The 18,779-nt window shown below is 34.0% G+C and overlaps 1 protein-coding gene and 1 long non-coding RNA gene across 4 annotated transcripts in view; one reads left to right on the plus strand and one right to left on the minus strand.

Moving 5' to 3' along the window:
* Positions 1–8,989, minus strand: part of LOC141380475 (uncharacterized) — a 156,550-nt gene extending 147,561 nt beyond the window's left edge. For both annotated transcript variants that reach the window (XR_012398439.1, XR_012398438.1), the window contains exons 1-2: positions 8,734–8,989; positions 6,179–6,323 (exon numbers count right to left, since the gene is read on the minus strand). This is a non-coding gene — a long non-coding RNA (uncharacterized lncRNA). The remainder of the gene's footprint in view (positions 1–6,178; positions 6,324–8,733) is intronic.
* Positions 8,990–9,014: 25 nt separating this feature from the next.
* Positions 9,015–18,741, plus strand: prim1 (DNA primase subunit 1). Of its 2 annotated transcripts, NM_201448.1 has the most exon segments (13): positions 9,015–9,239; positions 9,818–9,975; positions 10,882–10,988; positions 11,328–11,401; positions 11,489–11,625; positions 12,084–12,142; positions 12,228–12,337; positions 13,645–13,736; positions 13,997–14,132; positions 16,020–16,089; positions 16,214–16,320; positions 16,410–16,508; positions 18,467–18,735. In NM_201448.1, coding segments are annotated over 13 exon segments (1,278 nt in total). In that variant the 5' UTR covers positions 9,015–9,130; the 3' UTR covers positions 18,487–18,735.
* Positions 18,742–18,779: the final 38 nt, after the last annotated feature.

An 18,779-nucleotide genomic window follows, 5' to 3' on the forward strand; every position in this document is an offset into this window, starting at 1 on the left:
GAAGATACTTAAATCACACATTCAACTCTTAAAGGCATAGTTCATCCAAAAATTAAAACTGATTTACCATTTATTCACCCTCAGGTGGCCCCAAACTTTTGTGAGTTTCCATTTTCTATTTTACACAAAAGAAGATATTTTGAAAAATAGATATTTTAGAAACGTGTTCATTGACTTCCATAAAAGGAAAAACAAATACCATGGAAATCAATGGTCATAAGTTTTCAACATTTTTCAAAATAACTTCTTTTGTGTTGAACAAAAGACAGAAAGTCAAACAGGTTTTGTACAAGTGACGCTTGAGTGAATGATGAGGCAATTTTCAGTTCTGTGTCAGTTCAGCTTACCCTTTAATTTACAGCAAATTTTACAATGAAATAATAAAATGTGTGTAAATATATTATGATTATTGTAACAGCTTTGCAATCTTGGCAGTATAACAAAGTAAATGCATTAATATGCTTATTTATGGATAAAATGTATTACCACAAGACTATTCACGACACTAATATCCAGAAAGATCTGTATTGTGTGGTGCTCTGTACGAGTCTCAAGGTCACACAAACCCGTAATCGAAATTACCCACAACCTTGAGTGTCCTTGAGCGTAGATATGAAAACATGAGTATTCTCTTTGACTTTACAGTGTCAGACAACACATTTACCGCAGAAAGAATGTAGCCATAGCAACAGCAGCGAAGACTTGGTGGAAGAGTATCTGAGTGTAGGTGCCCGCGCTCGCACTGATTTACTTTTCAACGGCCTGAAATTTCATATCAAATGAAATATTTAACAGATTCTGCTCTTTTGAGCACACGTACATTCTCTGTGTGAAGATGAAAGCAGCGAACAGGCCCTTATCAGGCCAACTAAAGTGGTAAATTTTAATTAACACCTGTGCCCTGCATTTATCAGCAATCGAAACCGTATCCACGCAACCTTTTCCATGCGATGACCCCATTTGTAATTCATTTGATTTGAAGGAACACAACTGAGTGTGTATTAGGGCAAGACATTGCAGGTGAACAGGGTGAAATAATTAACAAAAAATTCCCACCCACCGGTTGATTGATAACATTGAAAAATGCAAAAATATTTAGAATAACAGTTTTTTCTTAAATGTTGTTTAAATACACAGAGGTATTATTTAACTATCTGCAAATAAATATGAATTTGTAGTACAAAATAACATAATTTTCACATATTAGAGTCAAAGATGATGTAATTCGGGCAAATTACATATGAGTAAATCCCTCTGTAAAACCCTTCAGAATACAGATATGAATAAAACTTATTGATGCACGATATATCTGCGGCCATATCGATATCGGCCGATAAATGCTATTTTTAATTTTATCGTTATCAGTCCGATATTAAAATTAGGCCGAAATCTTTAAATTGATAGATTATGTAATTGTACAGAGCTGCCTGCCTCACCCATGCGTGGGTCGAGCTTGTTCAGATTTGTCCAGTGCATTATAATTGAGCTTTCCTCAGATTGTTTATTACTTTAAAGTCCGTTCTTTCTTTGTGTGGTATTGCTGTGCGTTAATAACTCAAGTAACCATATTCCTTATCATTATAGATTTGATAGACTGTCATTGTGTATTTGGGGTTAAATCGCCTCAGGAAAAATATTGCATGTGTAAATATAGAATAGTTCACAATATAAAAATGTAACATTTTGAAATATTTATATTTATCTGCTAATATATCAGTTATCGGCCTCCAAATCTTAAAGAGTTATTGGTTATTCATATCGGCCAAAAAATCCATATCAGCGCATCCCTAATAAAACTGTGCAGTTTGCCTTATGAAAGTGCTGCTGAAGTGAAGATATACGTCTTGATCCGAAAGGAAAAGCTCATTGTTAGGAAGCAGCCTTTAAAAAAATGTAATGCAATAGGAACTACAGTAAAAAAAAAAAAAAAAATGTGACAAAATAAACACTTAAAGCGATAGTTCACCCTAAAAAGTTCACCAAGTGGTTTACGAGTCTTTATGAATATTCTGTTGAACTAAACACAAGATATTTTAAAGATTTTAAAAGATTTTTAAAGCTGAAAACCTGACTTCCATAGTACTAAAAAACAATTACTATGAAGATCTATGGTTACCAATTTCCAATATTCTTCAAAACATCTCCTAAAGATGTAAATGATGACAGAATTTAAAAGTGAATTCGACATGTTTGCTTTACACTAGACAGACAAAAAAACTATTAATAAAAAGTCAAAAAGTCAAAAATCTCAACATTTTCCAGTCATAATAAAGCAGTGTTGATCGTTTCTTGAGTTGGCTGGGTGATATAGCATTAGTAATTAATGTTACCTGTAACTCACAACTCAAAACGGCAGACATCCGCCTTAGATCATAAGTGTGTCAGAGCCCGTCTCTCAGCTCAAAGCCTCCATCAACAGTCTGCACCTGTTTTGAAGGAAGTTCTCTTTCTTCCTCAGAAGGAAGGGCTCATAAAGGGAAGCCCGGCTTTGAGATTTTCCACTAAGGGAAAAGTCACTTCCACCCACACACATGGAGAACACCACTGCAGCAGGAGGAGGAGGAGGTGGAGGATGTGAACTGAACAATAGAGACTGGTGTGTCGCTGGAGTTCCTCAGCTGAAGGTCTGACATGCTTAACTTTGCCGCCCAGATAACCCAGTCTCCCCCTCTCCTGCTCCTCTACTAGCCCCTCATCCTGCCCCGCAACAACAGCTATTGTTACCAGACAAACAGTAGAGTCTATTTCTGTCATGGCTGATCAAGTAAACAAGGTGGTGCTGAAATCGCAACGCCAAACTCAATTGATCTCATCACAGAGAACATGTGCCAAACAGACACCAAAAACAGCTTTAAAAGTTATTTATGGGAGGATGAGACTAGGAAGACTGAGTAAAAAAGAACTAATCCACTCATAGGTTGTGATTCACAGCCTTTGAACATTTTTGAATTGTATTTTTGGGATCCTGATGTGTGATTTAACAGCTTTCTGTGTTGAAAATGTTGTTTTTATGTTTGCAAAAGTGAAATTTATTAGCATTAGCATTGGAAACTGTTATTTATAGAATAGGTCTGTAAAATAATAGGCTACCCAGTTTTTTGTACAGTAATTTAAATGACCAACCCAGAATATATATTACTTCAAACTACTAAAAATGTCAATAAAAGTTGAACTTTAAAATTTCCGATGATCAAAACTGGTTTAAGATGAGATCAAGGGTACATAAATTGTATGTATTCACTACTACAAATGTAAAGGTCCCATGAAATAAAAAAAAAATAAAAAAAAGATGTTAGTTTAGTCTGTTAGTTTTTAGGATATCTATTAGCTTGTGTGCTCCAAAACAGTGACAAAATTTGCGTTTAGAAAATATAAAACTGATTTAAACATCCAAAGTTTGCAGTTTGTCACTTCAGCTTAAATGGATCAATGATTTTTTCCCAGTCAACTCATACTGCAGTTTCACTTCAATGAATCTTTACCAATTTAAATGCTCTCTAGTATCTGACCTGCCCCGCCCCCTTCAAGACGCTTCTTATTTGTTTTTCATTAGATGTGCTTGATCTCAACCACTCCTACGGGCAAAGCTGTGATAAAAACAAAACACCATTGGCTGTTCTTTTAAAGGGGAGGGGCTAATCCATGCCACACCCTCTATTTCATTTTCAGTTGAGATTCCGTCAAACATTGAATAGAAAATGCCATCAAAGCACTTCACAGGACCTTTAAAGTCCAAAAACACAATGCAAGAATTTAAAATTTTTTTTATATTTTCCGTTCATTTGTTATACACCTATGGTTCCTTTTTCTAAATCTCTAAAAGGAAGCAATCTTGCATGTGGATAATTCAAAAATCATCGCAGTTCCCATAACAGATATTTCAAACACCAATTTGTAACTTTTTGATTTAGTGGCTAATTCATATGAATTTGTTTGATCTCATTCGTACATTTCAGTGCAATTTGCTCATCCACCAATGACAGTTAGATTTAGGGGTGGGGTTTGGTGCCCCACCTCCTTTTAAAAATCATACATTTTCGACTGACTGAAAGTTTTACTGTTATGTCTATTAAGGCCGAAAGCTTTTACATTTAGGGTAGGGCAATATGATGATATATTATGATGATAAATATGATCCACAGTTTGAGATTCAAATAATATTATATTATATTAATATTTAATAATAATAATTTTAGCAGTTTTATCAGTGCCACTTTTGATGAACAAGAGCATATGTAAAGAATATATGTAGTGTCTAGGACAGGCAACTGGGCTGTTTAGTGTTTAAAATATTGAGAATCTGCAGCTTTAAAAAACTGTTATAATAATGTTATAAATAATAAAAAATATTTGCACCTTCAGAAGATCTGAAAGGGAAAAGGGTGTGTATGAAAGTTATGGAAGCATTTGTTTGATTTATGCTGAAGATGAAAAGATTGACTAATTTCTTTAAAAGTGAGCCTTTTTATTTCAACACAATAACAAACACAGGAAATAGCTGTTTCTTCTAACATTTATATAAAAATAATGGTGCAGTTTCATCATTTTGCCTGAAAACGTTCACTTTTTTTATTTGCACTTTTCTGTTATTTATATTTGTTTACATTGTGAGCTCCCAAGTTCAACTGATACTGATAATGCAAAGTGTTGTGACGTAGACTCCCAATTTATAATCATTTGTTTCATGTGTCAGAGCATAGAGAAGAGGCTCTTGTGTGTGTAATTTAAAAATGTGTAAACAATTTTAGAGACTAAAATGAATTTTTGACTAAAGTATTATTACAATCAATAATTTCAAAACCATACTTTAGAATAATAACGTTCAGAGACTTTTATTTTGTTTTTTAATGACTTAACTGTTAAATTTGCTTAAGATCTAGATTATTTAAAGAGATGGTTCAGACAAAAATGAATCTTTACTCACCATTTACTCTCAAGAAAAAAATTTAAAACATGTTAGATTGATGTGCCTTTTGTAAATCATAAAACAAGTGCAACAAACCAATACCAACCAGTTTCATTCAGAACATTCATTCATTTTCCTTTGGCTTAGTCCCTTTATTCATCAGGGGTCGCCACAGCGGAATGAACCACCAACTTATCCAGCATGTGTTTTTCGCAGCAGGTGCCCTTCCAGCTACAACCCAGTACTGGGAAACACCCACACACTCTCACATGCACTGCAGTCAATTTAGTTTATTCAATTCACCTATAACGTATGTCTGTGGACTGTGGGTGAAACCAAAACACCCGGAGAAAACCCACATGAACAAGGGGAGAACATGCAAACTCCACACAGAAATGCCGACTAATCCAGCCGGGGTTTGAACCAGTGAGCTTCTTGCTGTGAGGCGACAGTCCTAATCACTTTTTTTGTTGTACAAAAGAAACTCAAGCAGGTTTGTAAAATGAGAAAATAATGAGAGTTTTTATTTTTGGGTAAACCACACATGTAATTATAGGTTGCATTACGATAGCTTATACCCCACATTAAATGACAAGAAGCTGTGCTATTATGGGATTGTATCTCTTCAAGAACAGGAAGTTTCTTAAGTGCTGAAAATGGATCCACAAAGGACGAGAGGAAAAGCACTCGTATTAAGCCTAAAATAGCTTCGACCAGTTGCTACATGAGGATGTCTCTGCAGAGTCACTCAGGAAGCTATTAATTAATATAGAGACTTGCTGATGGAAGTAAAACCCTCTAACATCGCAAGGAACGCATATTAGGCCTTGCTTAACATAAGTGTACTAAATTCAACAGCAAATAAAAAGAAACAGCGAGAGGCGGAAATGAGATTGGCACACTCAGACACGAGTGCTCTTAGTCAGACACTCTCCCCGTGAGAGCTCTTATTTCTACAAGAGTACTCCATTAGGATTTACCTTCAGTCACTTGCATAAAACACAATATTTTGAAGAGTTTGTACGAGATTTACTGCTGCAAGACCTCTTATCTCAGAAGCACGCATTTCAATATTAGGGCCAAAATATGAGGTCTGGTACAGTGATCTTTTATTTTTTCTTCTATCACAGGATGATATGGAAGGGCCCTTCATTTACTGACAGCACAACAATTCTTGGGATAATTTTAAGGAAGTCTGTCGAGTGCCAAAATTATGACCACTTTTTTATATATAGAGAAAGGCATCAAATTTAAACATTTTGACACATTTACCTGTTTACTGCAGTGATTTTGGACTCAGCAGATTGGATCCAGCTTTGGCAGCAGAATTATCAGTATGCATGCAGTCAGCATGATGGTGTCGCAGTCTGTCCAAGCACTCAAGGAATATCTGCCCTCCTGTGGTAATACAGAGCATCTGAAAGGAAAAAGAGGGTGTGCGTTTTAGGTTTCGATTTTAAGCTGAATATGAAAAGATTGACTAATTTCTTTAAAAGTGAGCCATTGTATTTCAATACACATTAACATATAGTGCTCAGCATATATAAGTACATCCCTCACAAATCTATCCTTTAAATTAATAATTTTAATAGGAAGCTTTACTATGTTTTTACTTGTGCATATACATTAGATTAGTCAGTGCTGAAGCCAAATCTGGAGCTTATCTAACAAAATAACTTACGATAATGGTCCAAAAACTAGTACAGCAAAATTTATATGTTACAGAAAAATATTAAATACAATTTAAAAAAAGAGGAGAAATCAAGAGAAAGCAAAAAATTTGAAAAAAAAAAAATTGTTGAAATTTTGTAGGTTGTAAGTGCTTAAATTTAACTGTATTATCTTTAAATTTCTAAATATGTTTGGTGACTAAAATATTATTTGAATAAATGTATCTGTTTAACAAATCTGTTTTGTTTAAATGCACCAAAATACATTGACTATATTCACTGAGAAATGGATACAAACATTAGCTTTCAAAATGGGGTGCACTCAATTATGCTGAGCAGGTCTGTAGCCAGCCTAGTGAAAAAATGTGGTTTTTGCAGTTATACACCTCATTTTCTATTTAATTATGAGGTTTAAGAACTGCATTTTAGTGACATTTTAAGCATTATTTTTAGCTGAATTAGCTTTGCAAATGGTCATCATAACCACACTTTTTGATGTACCTAAATATTTCCAAAGGATTCATAATAAAGAAATGTGAAATAATAACTATTTTTAAAATACATATTTATTACATCATATATCATTTGAGAAAAAAAACTGTAGTCTAATGTCATTTATTATAGGCAAATAACAATCTTGCCAGAGCATTCAACTTTCCTTTGAATAGAAAAATAATTAAAGCATGATAATAATAATAATAATAATAATAATAATAATAATAATAATAATGATAATAATAATGTAGAGCTTCACAATTTTTCTAGTCTCTCTTGTAAAAAAATACATTTAAAAAATTATGGATAACAACAATAGCCAAAATAGTATTCAATTTATTTTAATATGGTCTGCTTCGGTGCTTCACACCTTTTTATTGCTCATTTTTAGCTTTTTAGTTTCAAAAATAAGGTCCAAGATTTAAAATAAAAGTACCTGTAAAATGTTTTCTCTGTTTAAAAACAAAGCTGTGGCAAAAGATGACTTCTTCAAATTGTAAAATAAAAATTTTTGTTAGCATTGGACAAAACTGATTAGCTGAAGTCACACCGAAGTGACAGCCAACAGAGGATTCCACTTGGTTTTAAAACCCTTTTTCTATGGGTTATTTGCACCTATTTATAGTGGCAAAGCAGTCAAAATAGGACAAATAAGCTCATGTATGGGACACATTCTGGACCTCTGCCAGTGAGGGGTGAGTCTTCCGAACTGTCCAAACCCCCCTGGCAACAATAATAAATACAGGAAGAAATAGCTGTTCCTTTTAAGGGCCTACTCACACTATGCCATCCGTACCGTGCCCAGGCCCGTTTCCCGGATCTTTTGAGAAGTGTGAGTGCGCTGAATCGGGCTCAAGCACGGTTCACTTGGCCGGCCCTGGCCCGGTTGGAAGAGGTGTGCCTGAGCGCGGATCACTTGGGCTTTGGCGCGGTACGCTTGTGTGTGAAACACTTACACAAATTGAATATTCTAGTGTTTCTTATTTTGACTAAAAAAGGTTAACCTTTTTTAAATTGAAGTGTTATAAATGTTACAAAAACTTGAACTTTCTACACATACATAGCACTGAAAAAACTTTCCATGCATGCATGCATACATGCATAACAAAAATGTTTGCTACTCTGTCTATTTTCTTCACTTAAATAATAACTTATACGACATAGTATGTTAACATAGTACGTTATATTATCATTACAAGTGCTCACATTTAGATTTGAAAGCTCTCGAGTTATGCTATTGATTTACCATAATTTGGCACAGCAAATTAATATAATTGAGGGGGGGAAACTATAGCACATAAAAACAATTAAGACATTTTCAATTAAGTCCAAACTGCCATTTCTTTATTAAAACGCCTTTTGTTTAATTTATTGTCCAGCAGTTCATAATGTTTTTGCTGCTGTTGTTTTATGCTTATGTTGATTATTTTACGGTGTATTTTGTTTAATAGCATTTTGTTGTTAAAATCACACTTTAAATATGATCAGAAATACTGGAAAACGTAATGTTTTTTGTTTCGCAAAGAGCTAATTTCACGTAGCATTTTAATACATTTAATGAACACAATTAAATTCTGTTCAATTTCCCTGTAAAATTTGGCAACAATGAGAACTTGACTGCAAACGAGCCACAATAAAATCCTGTTCACCTTGAATATTTACCTTGATATTCTCTGTTTTTCGGAAATCACGTGCCATTCATCTCTAACACTAACTTTTACAGAAACGTTAATGTTTTAAAATTAAGTGACGTTAGTTGGACATGAGTCGCATACCATCCGACTTCCATCTCATGTAACTTGCTGTAGTCTCTCACAGGCAGGCTTAACGGCAAGAGAAAAAAACACCATAGAGATATGCGATTTATTTGAATGTTTTTTTCTCGGACACCATCCTCAGCCGTTTTTTCGAGCCTTCTGGTGGCAGCAGAGCCCGCAGAAAACATTAACGCGGTGCGTGACCAACGAACAAGGACCGATTTCGTCATTTCCTATTTACGTTAATTTTCCCGCGCTGGTTGTAGCTGTCATTGAGGATCAACAATACTTAACGAATAAACATGCCAACCTCAGATTATGATTCAGCTTGTTTGCCGGATTTGTTACCGCTTTATTACCGCAGACTTTTCCCTTTTTCACAGTACTTTCGCTGGTTAAGTTATGGCGGTGGTAAGTAACAATAACTCTAAGCCACTAACATACCTATGCCAGTCTCCGATCACACAACGAGCGATTCACAACTGTAAAAACTTTATTTTTCAGTAGCTTGTGTATTTACTGTTCAAATTCGAAGTATATTTAGTTTATTTACCATGCATGCCCATTTTCATATTAATATTTGTAGTTTAATCCCACACGAAACAATACTATAGTAATACTGTTGTGTTGTTGAACAATACTATAGTAAATAACCTGTTGTGGTAATTCCAAAGTTGCTGTGGCAATACTGTGACAACAACTATTGTAATATAAACAATTTACCAAGTACTGTACTAAGTGTTCTTCAAGTATGATAATGCAACACAGTTTACTGAGGTAAACATTAAAGCATACTACGGAATTTATTATAGATTATCAGTTCACAAAGACTTGTAAATACTATAATACATAAAGTATAATACACTTTACTATAGTGTGGTTCAGAAACACTTTATCATTTACTATATTTTTTTTCATGTGGAATGCTGCTTTAAGCATTAAAGTATCAAGGTTTTTAATTTCTTTCATTTTAATTTTGCCTCTCGCAGTGTCCAAAAACTACTTCCAGAACCGTGAATTCTCCTTCACGTTAAAAGATGACATCTATGTGAGATATCAGTCCTTCAGCTCTCAGAATGAGCTGGAGAAGGAGATGCAGAAAATGGTTCCTTACAAGATTGATATTGGAGCAGTCTACAGCCACAGGGTAAAATTACTCATTGTTATTATATTTTCCCCACATTACATTATAGAATGGTATATTATATTAAATGCAAAGTTGATTTGTACTATTGTGTACTTAATCTAATTGACATTTTACCCACATTTAAATATTTCTTATACCGTAATTGTTATGCACTGTTTTTATTTATTGATGTATATATCTTTCATAAACTATATGATAGTAATTGTGTAGTGTATACAATTACTATATTAATACTGGGCAAAAATTAATCGCATCCAAATTCAGGTTTGTTTTGACATAATTTAAGTGATTGAGCAGTGTATATTTATTCTGTATACTTTAATGCACACATGCATGCATATAATTGAGAAAAAGGTTATTTATATTTAGATATAAAATATATATCTGTGTGTAAAAAATAAAAATAAAAAAAAAAATATATATATATATATATATATGTGTGTGTGTGTGTGTGTGTGTGTGTGTGTGTGTGTGTGTGTGTGTGTGTGTGTGTGTGTGTTTATATATATATATATATATATATATATATATATATATATATATATATATATRTGTGTGTGTGTGTGTGTGTGTGTGTGTGTGTGTGTGTGTGTGTGTGTGTGTGTGTGTGTGTGTGTATGTGTGTGTGTGTGTGTATGTGTGTGTGTAACAAAGTTACAAAGTTAAAATGTGATTAATCTTTTTTCTGCACTAATTATTATTTCTATTAAATAAATTACATTTTCTGAATAGTGGTTTTATTAAAAAAAATATTTTTTGTTGCTATGCTTTTACTATTATTTATTAATTATTTAATTTGCTGTAAATTATTAATTTCCATTCTCTTGAATTCCCCTTGATACATGATACTGTTTAATTTTATTACCAATGAAGAGATGATGTATTCTCTGCTTCTGTGATTGACAGCCCAGTCAACACAACACTGTGAAGTCTGGAACCTTCCAAGCCCTGGAAAAGGAACTGGTGTTTGACATTGACATGACAGACTATGATGATGTCAGACGTTGCTGCAGGTTTACAGACGTTTGGTTTCTTTCATCTTTATACATATGATGCTTGTGCAATCATTCTGATTTTTAAAACTCATTATTTTATATATATATATATATATATATATATATATATATATATATATATATATATATATAYACACACACACACACACACACACACRCGCACACACACACACACACACACACACACACACACACACACACATATATATATATATATATATATATATATATATATATATATATATATATATATATATATATATATATATATATATATATATATATATATATATACACACACACATACACATATATACATACCTTTTTTGTGTTTAGTGCTGCTGACATCTGCTCGAAGTGCTGGACTCTAATGACCATCGCTATCCGCATTCTGGACCGGGCTCTTCGGGGTAAGCTGAATTTCTCATCTACAGAACATTTTCATTTTGAGTAACATTATAACTGTCATTCCACATTATGCTGCATGTGTGTTTCAGAGGACTTTGGTTTCCACCATCTCCTGTGGGTGTATTCGGGCAGGAGAGGAGTGCATTGCTGGGTTTGTGATGATGCCGCTAGAAAGCTTTCAGTGGCGGCGAGGTCTGCCGTGGCTGAATATCTCAGTTTAGTCAAGGTATTCAAATAGCAAATAAATAAGCATTCTAGAAACTGTATCATGCTCAGCTTTGTAGTCCAAAACCTTTGAGTGCTTTAAATAAAGGGTTAGTTCACCCAAAAATCATCATTTGTTATTAATTGCTCAGACTCATGTTGTTTCAATCTCTTGAGGTTTTCGCTCATCATCACAACGCAAATGAAGATATTTTAGATTAAATATGAACAATGTCTAAGCATTCATTGATAGAAAGACATTCAAAGTTCAAAAAAGGAACCAAAAACATTGTCTAAACATTCCATATCATTTATATGGTTAAATTTTAATGATATTAAGCTCCAAGAACACTTTTGTGCAGCAATAAAACCTGTAAATATATTTTTTGTTTTTTATGAATAGCATGAGGTTAAGTAATTTGTAACCAAATGTACAATTTGGGTGATTTAACCCCTTAAATGTTTTTTTTTTTTTTTTAGGGTGGCGAGGAGACTTTGAGAAAAGTTGTGCTGTCAGATCCAATCCATCCTTTCATAAGGTAAGGGTAAATTTTGCAGAAACCCTGAAAATATGATGAGTCATTATAAATAATGTGACATTTTGTGATGTTTTTGTATTTTTAGTCAATCTCTGTCTGTAGTGGAGCACTATTTCCCACAGTACGCCATTGTGGATCAAGACATATTGGGCAATAAGGAGAGTGTGGACAAAGTGCTCGCTCTTCTGCCGGAAGATATCCTTTCATAAGCAGTATATTGTTATAATGACACCAAGATTTTGATTGCTGGTACCAATACTAGGAAAAAATTCAGTCTCAGTATTCATCTACTATTCAGTACTATTCATCTGAAATACTGAGGGGAAAAACTTATTTGCTTGTTTCAAAATAATAATTGAAAAAGTTAATCAATGCAAAAGTAATCAGAAGTAACAAATACACTGAAATGTAGAAGTAATCTTTTAATATTTTAAATGAGGTAAACTTTAAATAAGGGTTTGAAGCTTATTCATTCATTCATTCATTAATTTTCTTGTTAGCTTTGTCCCTTTATTAATCTGGGGTCGCCACAGGGGAATAAACCACCAACTTATCCAGCACAGTTTTTTTTACGCAGCGGATGCCCTTCCAGTCGCAACCTATCTCTGGGAAACATCCACAAACACTCATTCACACACACACTCATACACTACCGACAATTTAGCCTACCCAATTCACCTGTACTGCATGTCTTTGGACTGTGGGGGAAACCGGAGCACCCGGAGGAAACCCATGCAAACGCAGGGAGAACATGCAAACTCCATACAGAAATGCCAACTGAGCCGAGGATTGAACCAGCGACCCAGTGAACTTCTTGCTCTGAGGCAACAGCCACTACCTACTGCGCCAATGCCTCGCCCCTGTTTTAAAGCTCAGTTTAATTTAATTAGTTTAAGATTATGTTTTATTTAGCAGATATACATCTCTGATTTGCTGTTTAATTTATATATTTAAAGATGCACTATGCAGTATGTAATGCAAGTATGAAAGTAATCATTTATCATCATTTTATCATTTAACATTCACTGCAAATAAAAGATAGAAAAAACTTTGAAATAGAAACATTTGACACAAAAAGGTGCACGCAAATGCCAGAGTTTATTAAAAAGAAATCATTTTTCAGTGGGTAACACTATAGTTTTAGTACATGACCACCTGTGTTCAGATTTTGTCAAGACTTTTTGCTCTTGTTTTGGTACTTTGGCATTGCTATTAATTGAATGAACCCATTTTATGTGACTAAGAGCGAGGAGAAGAGTGAGCAAATGTAATGGATGTGGATTTCATTGCAGTAAACTATAAACACCTTGTTTTACACTTCTCTTTACAACAGGTCCAAATAACAGGTGCTCTTTTTTTTTTGGCTGTTTGAAACCATTTGACCACATATTCATTAAGATTTTTTTTTTGAACAATGTATTTGATAATGTATTTGATTACTGTGTCTGATCCTATTACAGGAGATGCACAGCTATCAATTATTTCTTTAATTCTGACCGCACATATCAAAAAAGATCTAATCGAATATTATCAGAATCACAAGGAACCGATGAAGCGATGGGACAGACTACGCCAACTGGTCGACCACAAAAAGGTACTTTCTTTTTTTTTGTACATCCCATTTGCAGCTACAGTGAAATCTATACATTTGCATGAAACAGTTCAGTTTTTCATTGTATTTTATATATATATATATATATATATATATATATATATATATATATATATATATATATATATATATATATAAATATATATATATATATAAATATATATGTGTGTGTGTGTGTGTGTGTGTGTGTGTGTGTGTGTGTCTTTGTGTGTCTTTGTGTGTCTTTGTGTGTCTTTGTGTAGTCGAGTAGCAAGAAGGGAGGCCAGTACTATGATAAGGAGATCATGCTGCAGTACTGTTACCCACGTCTGGATGTCAATGTCAGTAAAGGAGTCAACCATTTACTGAAGAGCCCCTTCAGCGTTCATCCCAAGACAGGTCCGATCAAATTTATCCATAGTACTAACTTTATTAAGAATCATTTAAGAAATGAAAGCATTCATGAACTGCCTTGATATTTTAAGGCATCTATAATGTTATCCAGATTTTTACATCAATAACCATCATATTTAGAAGTAAATGTCTGTCCTGTTTTTACCCCCTCTCAAATCGCAACAAACTGAATAGTCGTGGCAGATTGTAGAATCATCTAGAGCAGTGTTTCTTAACCACGTTCTGGAGGACCACCAACACTGCCTGTCTTGGTTGTCACCTTTGTCTGACACACCTATTACAGGTCTTTCAGAGACTGTTAATGAGCTGATGAACTGAATCAGGTGTGCTTTTATACTTACAACTTGCTGGGATCCGGTTCACTTCTGATATGAATGCAGTCGTACTAAATAACGGAAGTGAAATGCCAACTGTACAACAAACTAGTTTTCTTATTGTTCATTCATGTGTGTGTGTCTGTTTATCACCTACCTTGGTGACAAGGTACTTCCTTTCATTTTAGTCACAATCATACAGTATAGAACGTACTTTTCTAACAGTAGAGTATTAAATTTTAAATTCTAATGCAGTACCTTCCAAGTAGCAGGCGATTTCAGATGCAGCCATGGAAAATCCAGAAGCTCCAGGAACGTGGTTGAGAAACACTGATCTAGAGTTTTCTTTATTTTGACACATTCATTTTAAATATGCAGCTAAGAAAAAACTAATTAGAATTTTTCTTGATGGGTCAAGTAAAAATATTTACTCCTGGACCGACTGGGACTTTAGAAAAAAATCCTTAGGCTTTTTTTTTTTTTGCTCTGTACAAGTCTGCAATTTAACTTATAATGGTCTTAAATTTGATTTTGTGAAACCTGCAGAAACCCTGGTTTGACAGCCTACATTCTTTATAGATGAACGCTTCTGTGATTTAGGTTTAAACATTTGAATACATATAAAAAGATCAGTAAAAACACACCAATAGATCACATTATAAAAACAGTTGCTCACACTTGAGTGGTGCAATGTAGTCAATGTAGCCAATATCATGCCCAACTGAGCATGGTTTCTCTACTTTCATTCAGTTTGTTCCTCACCGCTGTCGTCACTGACTTGCTTGGTTGGGACTTGTGGAACTGCACATCGATAGATTTGCTATTCACTATTTGGACTTTCAGCAGTGAAATTTAAACCTCACTGAACTGAACTGAACTGAACTTCAACTCTAAAAACTGGACTGACACAGTTTCAATTTACTATGATCATCTGTGACGCTGCTTTGACATAATCTACATTGTAAAAGCGCTATAGAAATAAACATGAATTGAATTGAAAGTTAGCAGGAGATCTGTTGTAAAATTAAGTAACAAAGCGCCAATTTTTTTCTGACATTGCCTGAAACTTTTATTATTTTTACATTATTGAAGATAATGTTTATTCGATTTTTCCTAATTTAAGATCAGAAGTAAGACAATGAATAGAAATCAACAGCATCATCTTGTTCTCTTCAGTTTCTGCTTGCATCTGTGTTTGCCTTTCTCATGCTTTATATATTCATCAGTGGGTGGAGCTTAACAGGAAGTGATGTAGATGGAGGTGTTGATCTTTTGTGGAGGCGGGGTTTAGTCACACTGTCAGATACTACTGTAATAAAGGCACATTTCACAGTCGTTATGCCAGATTGAATTCAATATACGTAGTTTTTTTTTTGCTAACAAGAACGTTTGGAGTTCTGAATAAAAATATCAAGAGAATTTTCGTTTCTTAGACAATAATCCATTTGAAAAAATCATGCTGGTCCTAAATCTTTAAATAGAGTACATTATTTATATTATTGTTCTTTTTCTGTCATTTGCTTTAAAACATCTTTTTTTTTGTCATTATATCCTTTAGGTCGAATCTCTGTTCCAATTGATTTGAAAGAACTGGATACATTTGATCCTTTTGAGGTTCCTACAATCAGGTAAACCCTTATTAAACACGTGTTAATTTTTGCCGTATTATTCTATAATAAATTTGCAGGACAATAAAAATGCTTCTTAATATTCATAAGACTGAAGATGTAAGTGTCAATGCTCTCTCTGTAGTCTGATCTGTAGGGAGCTGGAGAAACCCAGAGCAGATGAAGCAGAGGATGAGGACGTAAAGGACAAGGAGAATGAACAAGAAGCTGCAGAGCGACGCAGAATCAGAGGTGAGCACAGCTGGAAAAACTGTTCACCATTCAGCCTTAATTCTGTGGACATGTTCTGAGATCTAAACACAGTTTTGGGTTATTTGTAGACTACAAGCGCACCAGCCTGGCCAAATATGTGAAGGTCTTAGATCGCTTTCTGGATTCAATGGCTCGATCTCGCAAAGGAGAGATGCTGAAGAAGAGTGGTGAGTTAAAATGAGGTGTTTCAGGTTAGCAATGAGTTGAGTGAATGTCCAAAATCCCTCCCTGACGTTAGACAACTTTACACTTTTGACACTTACTTGTTGCACAGAAGTAATACTCATGCTTTTTCCTTGTGTATTTATCACATAGGATTTTCCACTTCTGTTTAGCCTCGTCAGAAGTGTGCTAGAAATAATTACAAGCAATAAAAAGCAAATTAGGAGAAATTAAACTCTCCAAAAATATGACACTCTTATGCCTGCCATTTTGCAAGTCGGTCAACATACTCGCATTACTTTTGTTTAGTCATGAGTATGCCCACACGAAACCGCAGATTTTAAGCTCTTCATTGAGTCTATATGTATTGCGTAAATGTGTGAATTTATATTTATTTAGTTTTTTAATTAATTTCACTAATATTATTGTGATATAATATTAAAATGTTCATATGATTTATTTACAATAGTTTGTAAAGTAATATTTTCTGTCTTTTAATAGATATATGAGAGACTTGCTTTGTTTACCAAATAAGTTATATCTAATTGGATTTGCATAATAAACGTTAGAAATGTATTATTGGTTGATTTCATGTTAAGTTTTTAGTTGTGATTCTCCTAAAATCATTTCACATGAATCCACAGATTTTGTACAAAATTCTCTGCAGAAATAGCTAAAAATGTCTGGAGATTCTGCCTGGCCCTAGTCACGGTGTTAAACGTCACTGATAATTGCTTGCAAAATTTGTCTCGCTGTGCAATTAAAACTTAATTGAAGGCTTTACAAATGGATTAGTGATGCTGGATGTCAATTATCAATAGTGATGCACCAGAATACAAGTTCAAAAGCTATTTTTTTAGAATACACTTTGCTGGCTTAATTAAATGTGAACTTTAAAAATATAATAATAATAATGGCGACGCCGTGGCGCAGTAGTTAGTGTTGTAACACAGCAAAAAGGTTGCTGGTTCGAGCCTCGGCTGGGTCGGTTAGTGTTTTTGTGTGGAGTTTGCATGTTCTTCCTGCGTTCGTGTGCATTTCCTCTGGATGCTCCAGTTTCGGTAAAGGTGAATTGAGTAAGATTAATTGTCCGTAGTGTATGAGTGTGAATGAGTGTGTGTGTGGATGTTTCCCAGAGATGGGTTGCGGCTGGGAGGGCATCCGCTGCATAAAACATGCTGGAAGTTGGTGGTTCGTTCCGCTGTGGCGACCCCGGATTAATAAAGGGACTAAGCCGAAAAGAAAATGAATGAATGAGTGAATAATGAATAATAATAATAATACGTCCATTCATTTAACTTATTAACTTATAACAGATTTGACCTAAACACAAATTTTAGGTAATGAAAATAAACTGTGGTACAAAAACCTTTAAGACATCACTTTAAGACTGTTTTAATATATATTGTTTTATTTTAATTTGTTAGTGAAATATTAACATTTGCAAAATAACAATTTGGACAATTAAAATTATTCCAAAAATCACTCATATAAATATAATAAATGTGTAATAAAGTGCATTTATTTAGCAAAATGCTAGCTAATGTCATAATGTGTTTCAAATCTGATTTAATGTAATCTGTAGCAAAAATCAAAAAAGTGTTCATACTTTACAAGTGGTACATGCAGCATCACATAAATCAGGGGTGTCAAACTCAATTCATGGAGGGCCGCAGCCCTGCACAGTTAGGTTCCAACCCTGCTCCAACACACTTACCTGTAGGTTTCAAACAAGCCTGAAGGACTCAATTAGTTTGATCAGGTGTGTTTAATTAGGGTTGGAACTAAACTGTGCAGAGCTGCGGCCCTTTTGGAACTGAGTTTGACACCTGTGACCTAAATGATTTGGTTTGTCTTTAGGGTCTTTTTTTATTCATAAAATAAAGTCCAGAAATTTGTAATTGGCCATAGTTCAAAATAATGACTGGCTGCACAATGTAATTGTTGTATTTGATTTTTGCAGATCTTCAGAAGGATTTTTAAGGCAGAAGAGCTGTGACATCAATAACAACAGCCCATCTGCTTCTGAAGAGATGGACACTTTACTTCTCTGAACCATATCTTGAGGGATCAAATGATGTATGAAACAATGCCATTTATTTTTCTGTAATAACTGCTCCTTTACTTTTCTAATAGAAATATTTCCTTTTTCAATTGTAAATCAGATTTAGTTTTCACTATTTTTTCCACCAGCTTATTAAACAGAAATACACAATAAAAATTTGTATAAAATAAAAATCTCTTCCTATATTAGTCTGATTAAAATGAAATGTGAC

The sequence above is a fragment of the Danio rerio genome, chromosome 23, assembly GCF_049306965.1.
Source record: "Danio rerio strain Tuebingen ecotype United States chromosome 23, GRCz12tu, whole genome shotgun sequence".
NCBI lineage: Eukaryota > Metazoa > Chordata > Actinopteri > Cypriniformes > Danionidae > Danio > Danio rerio.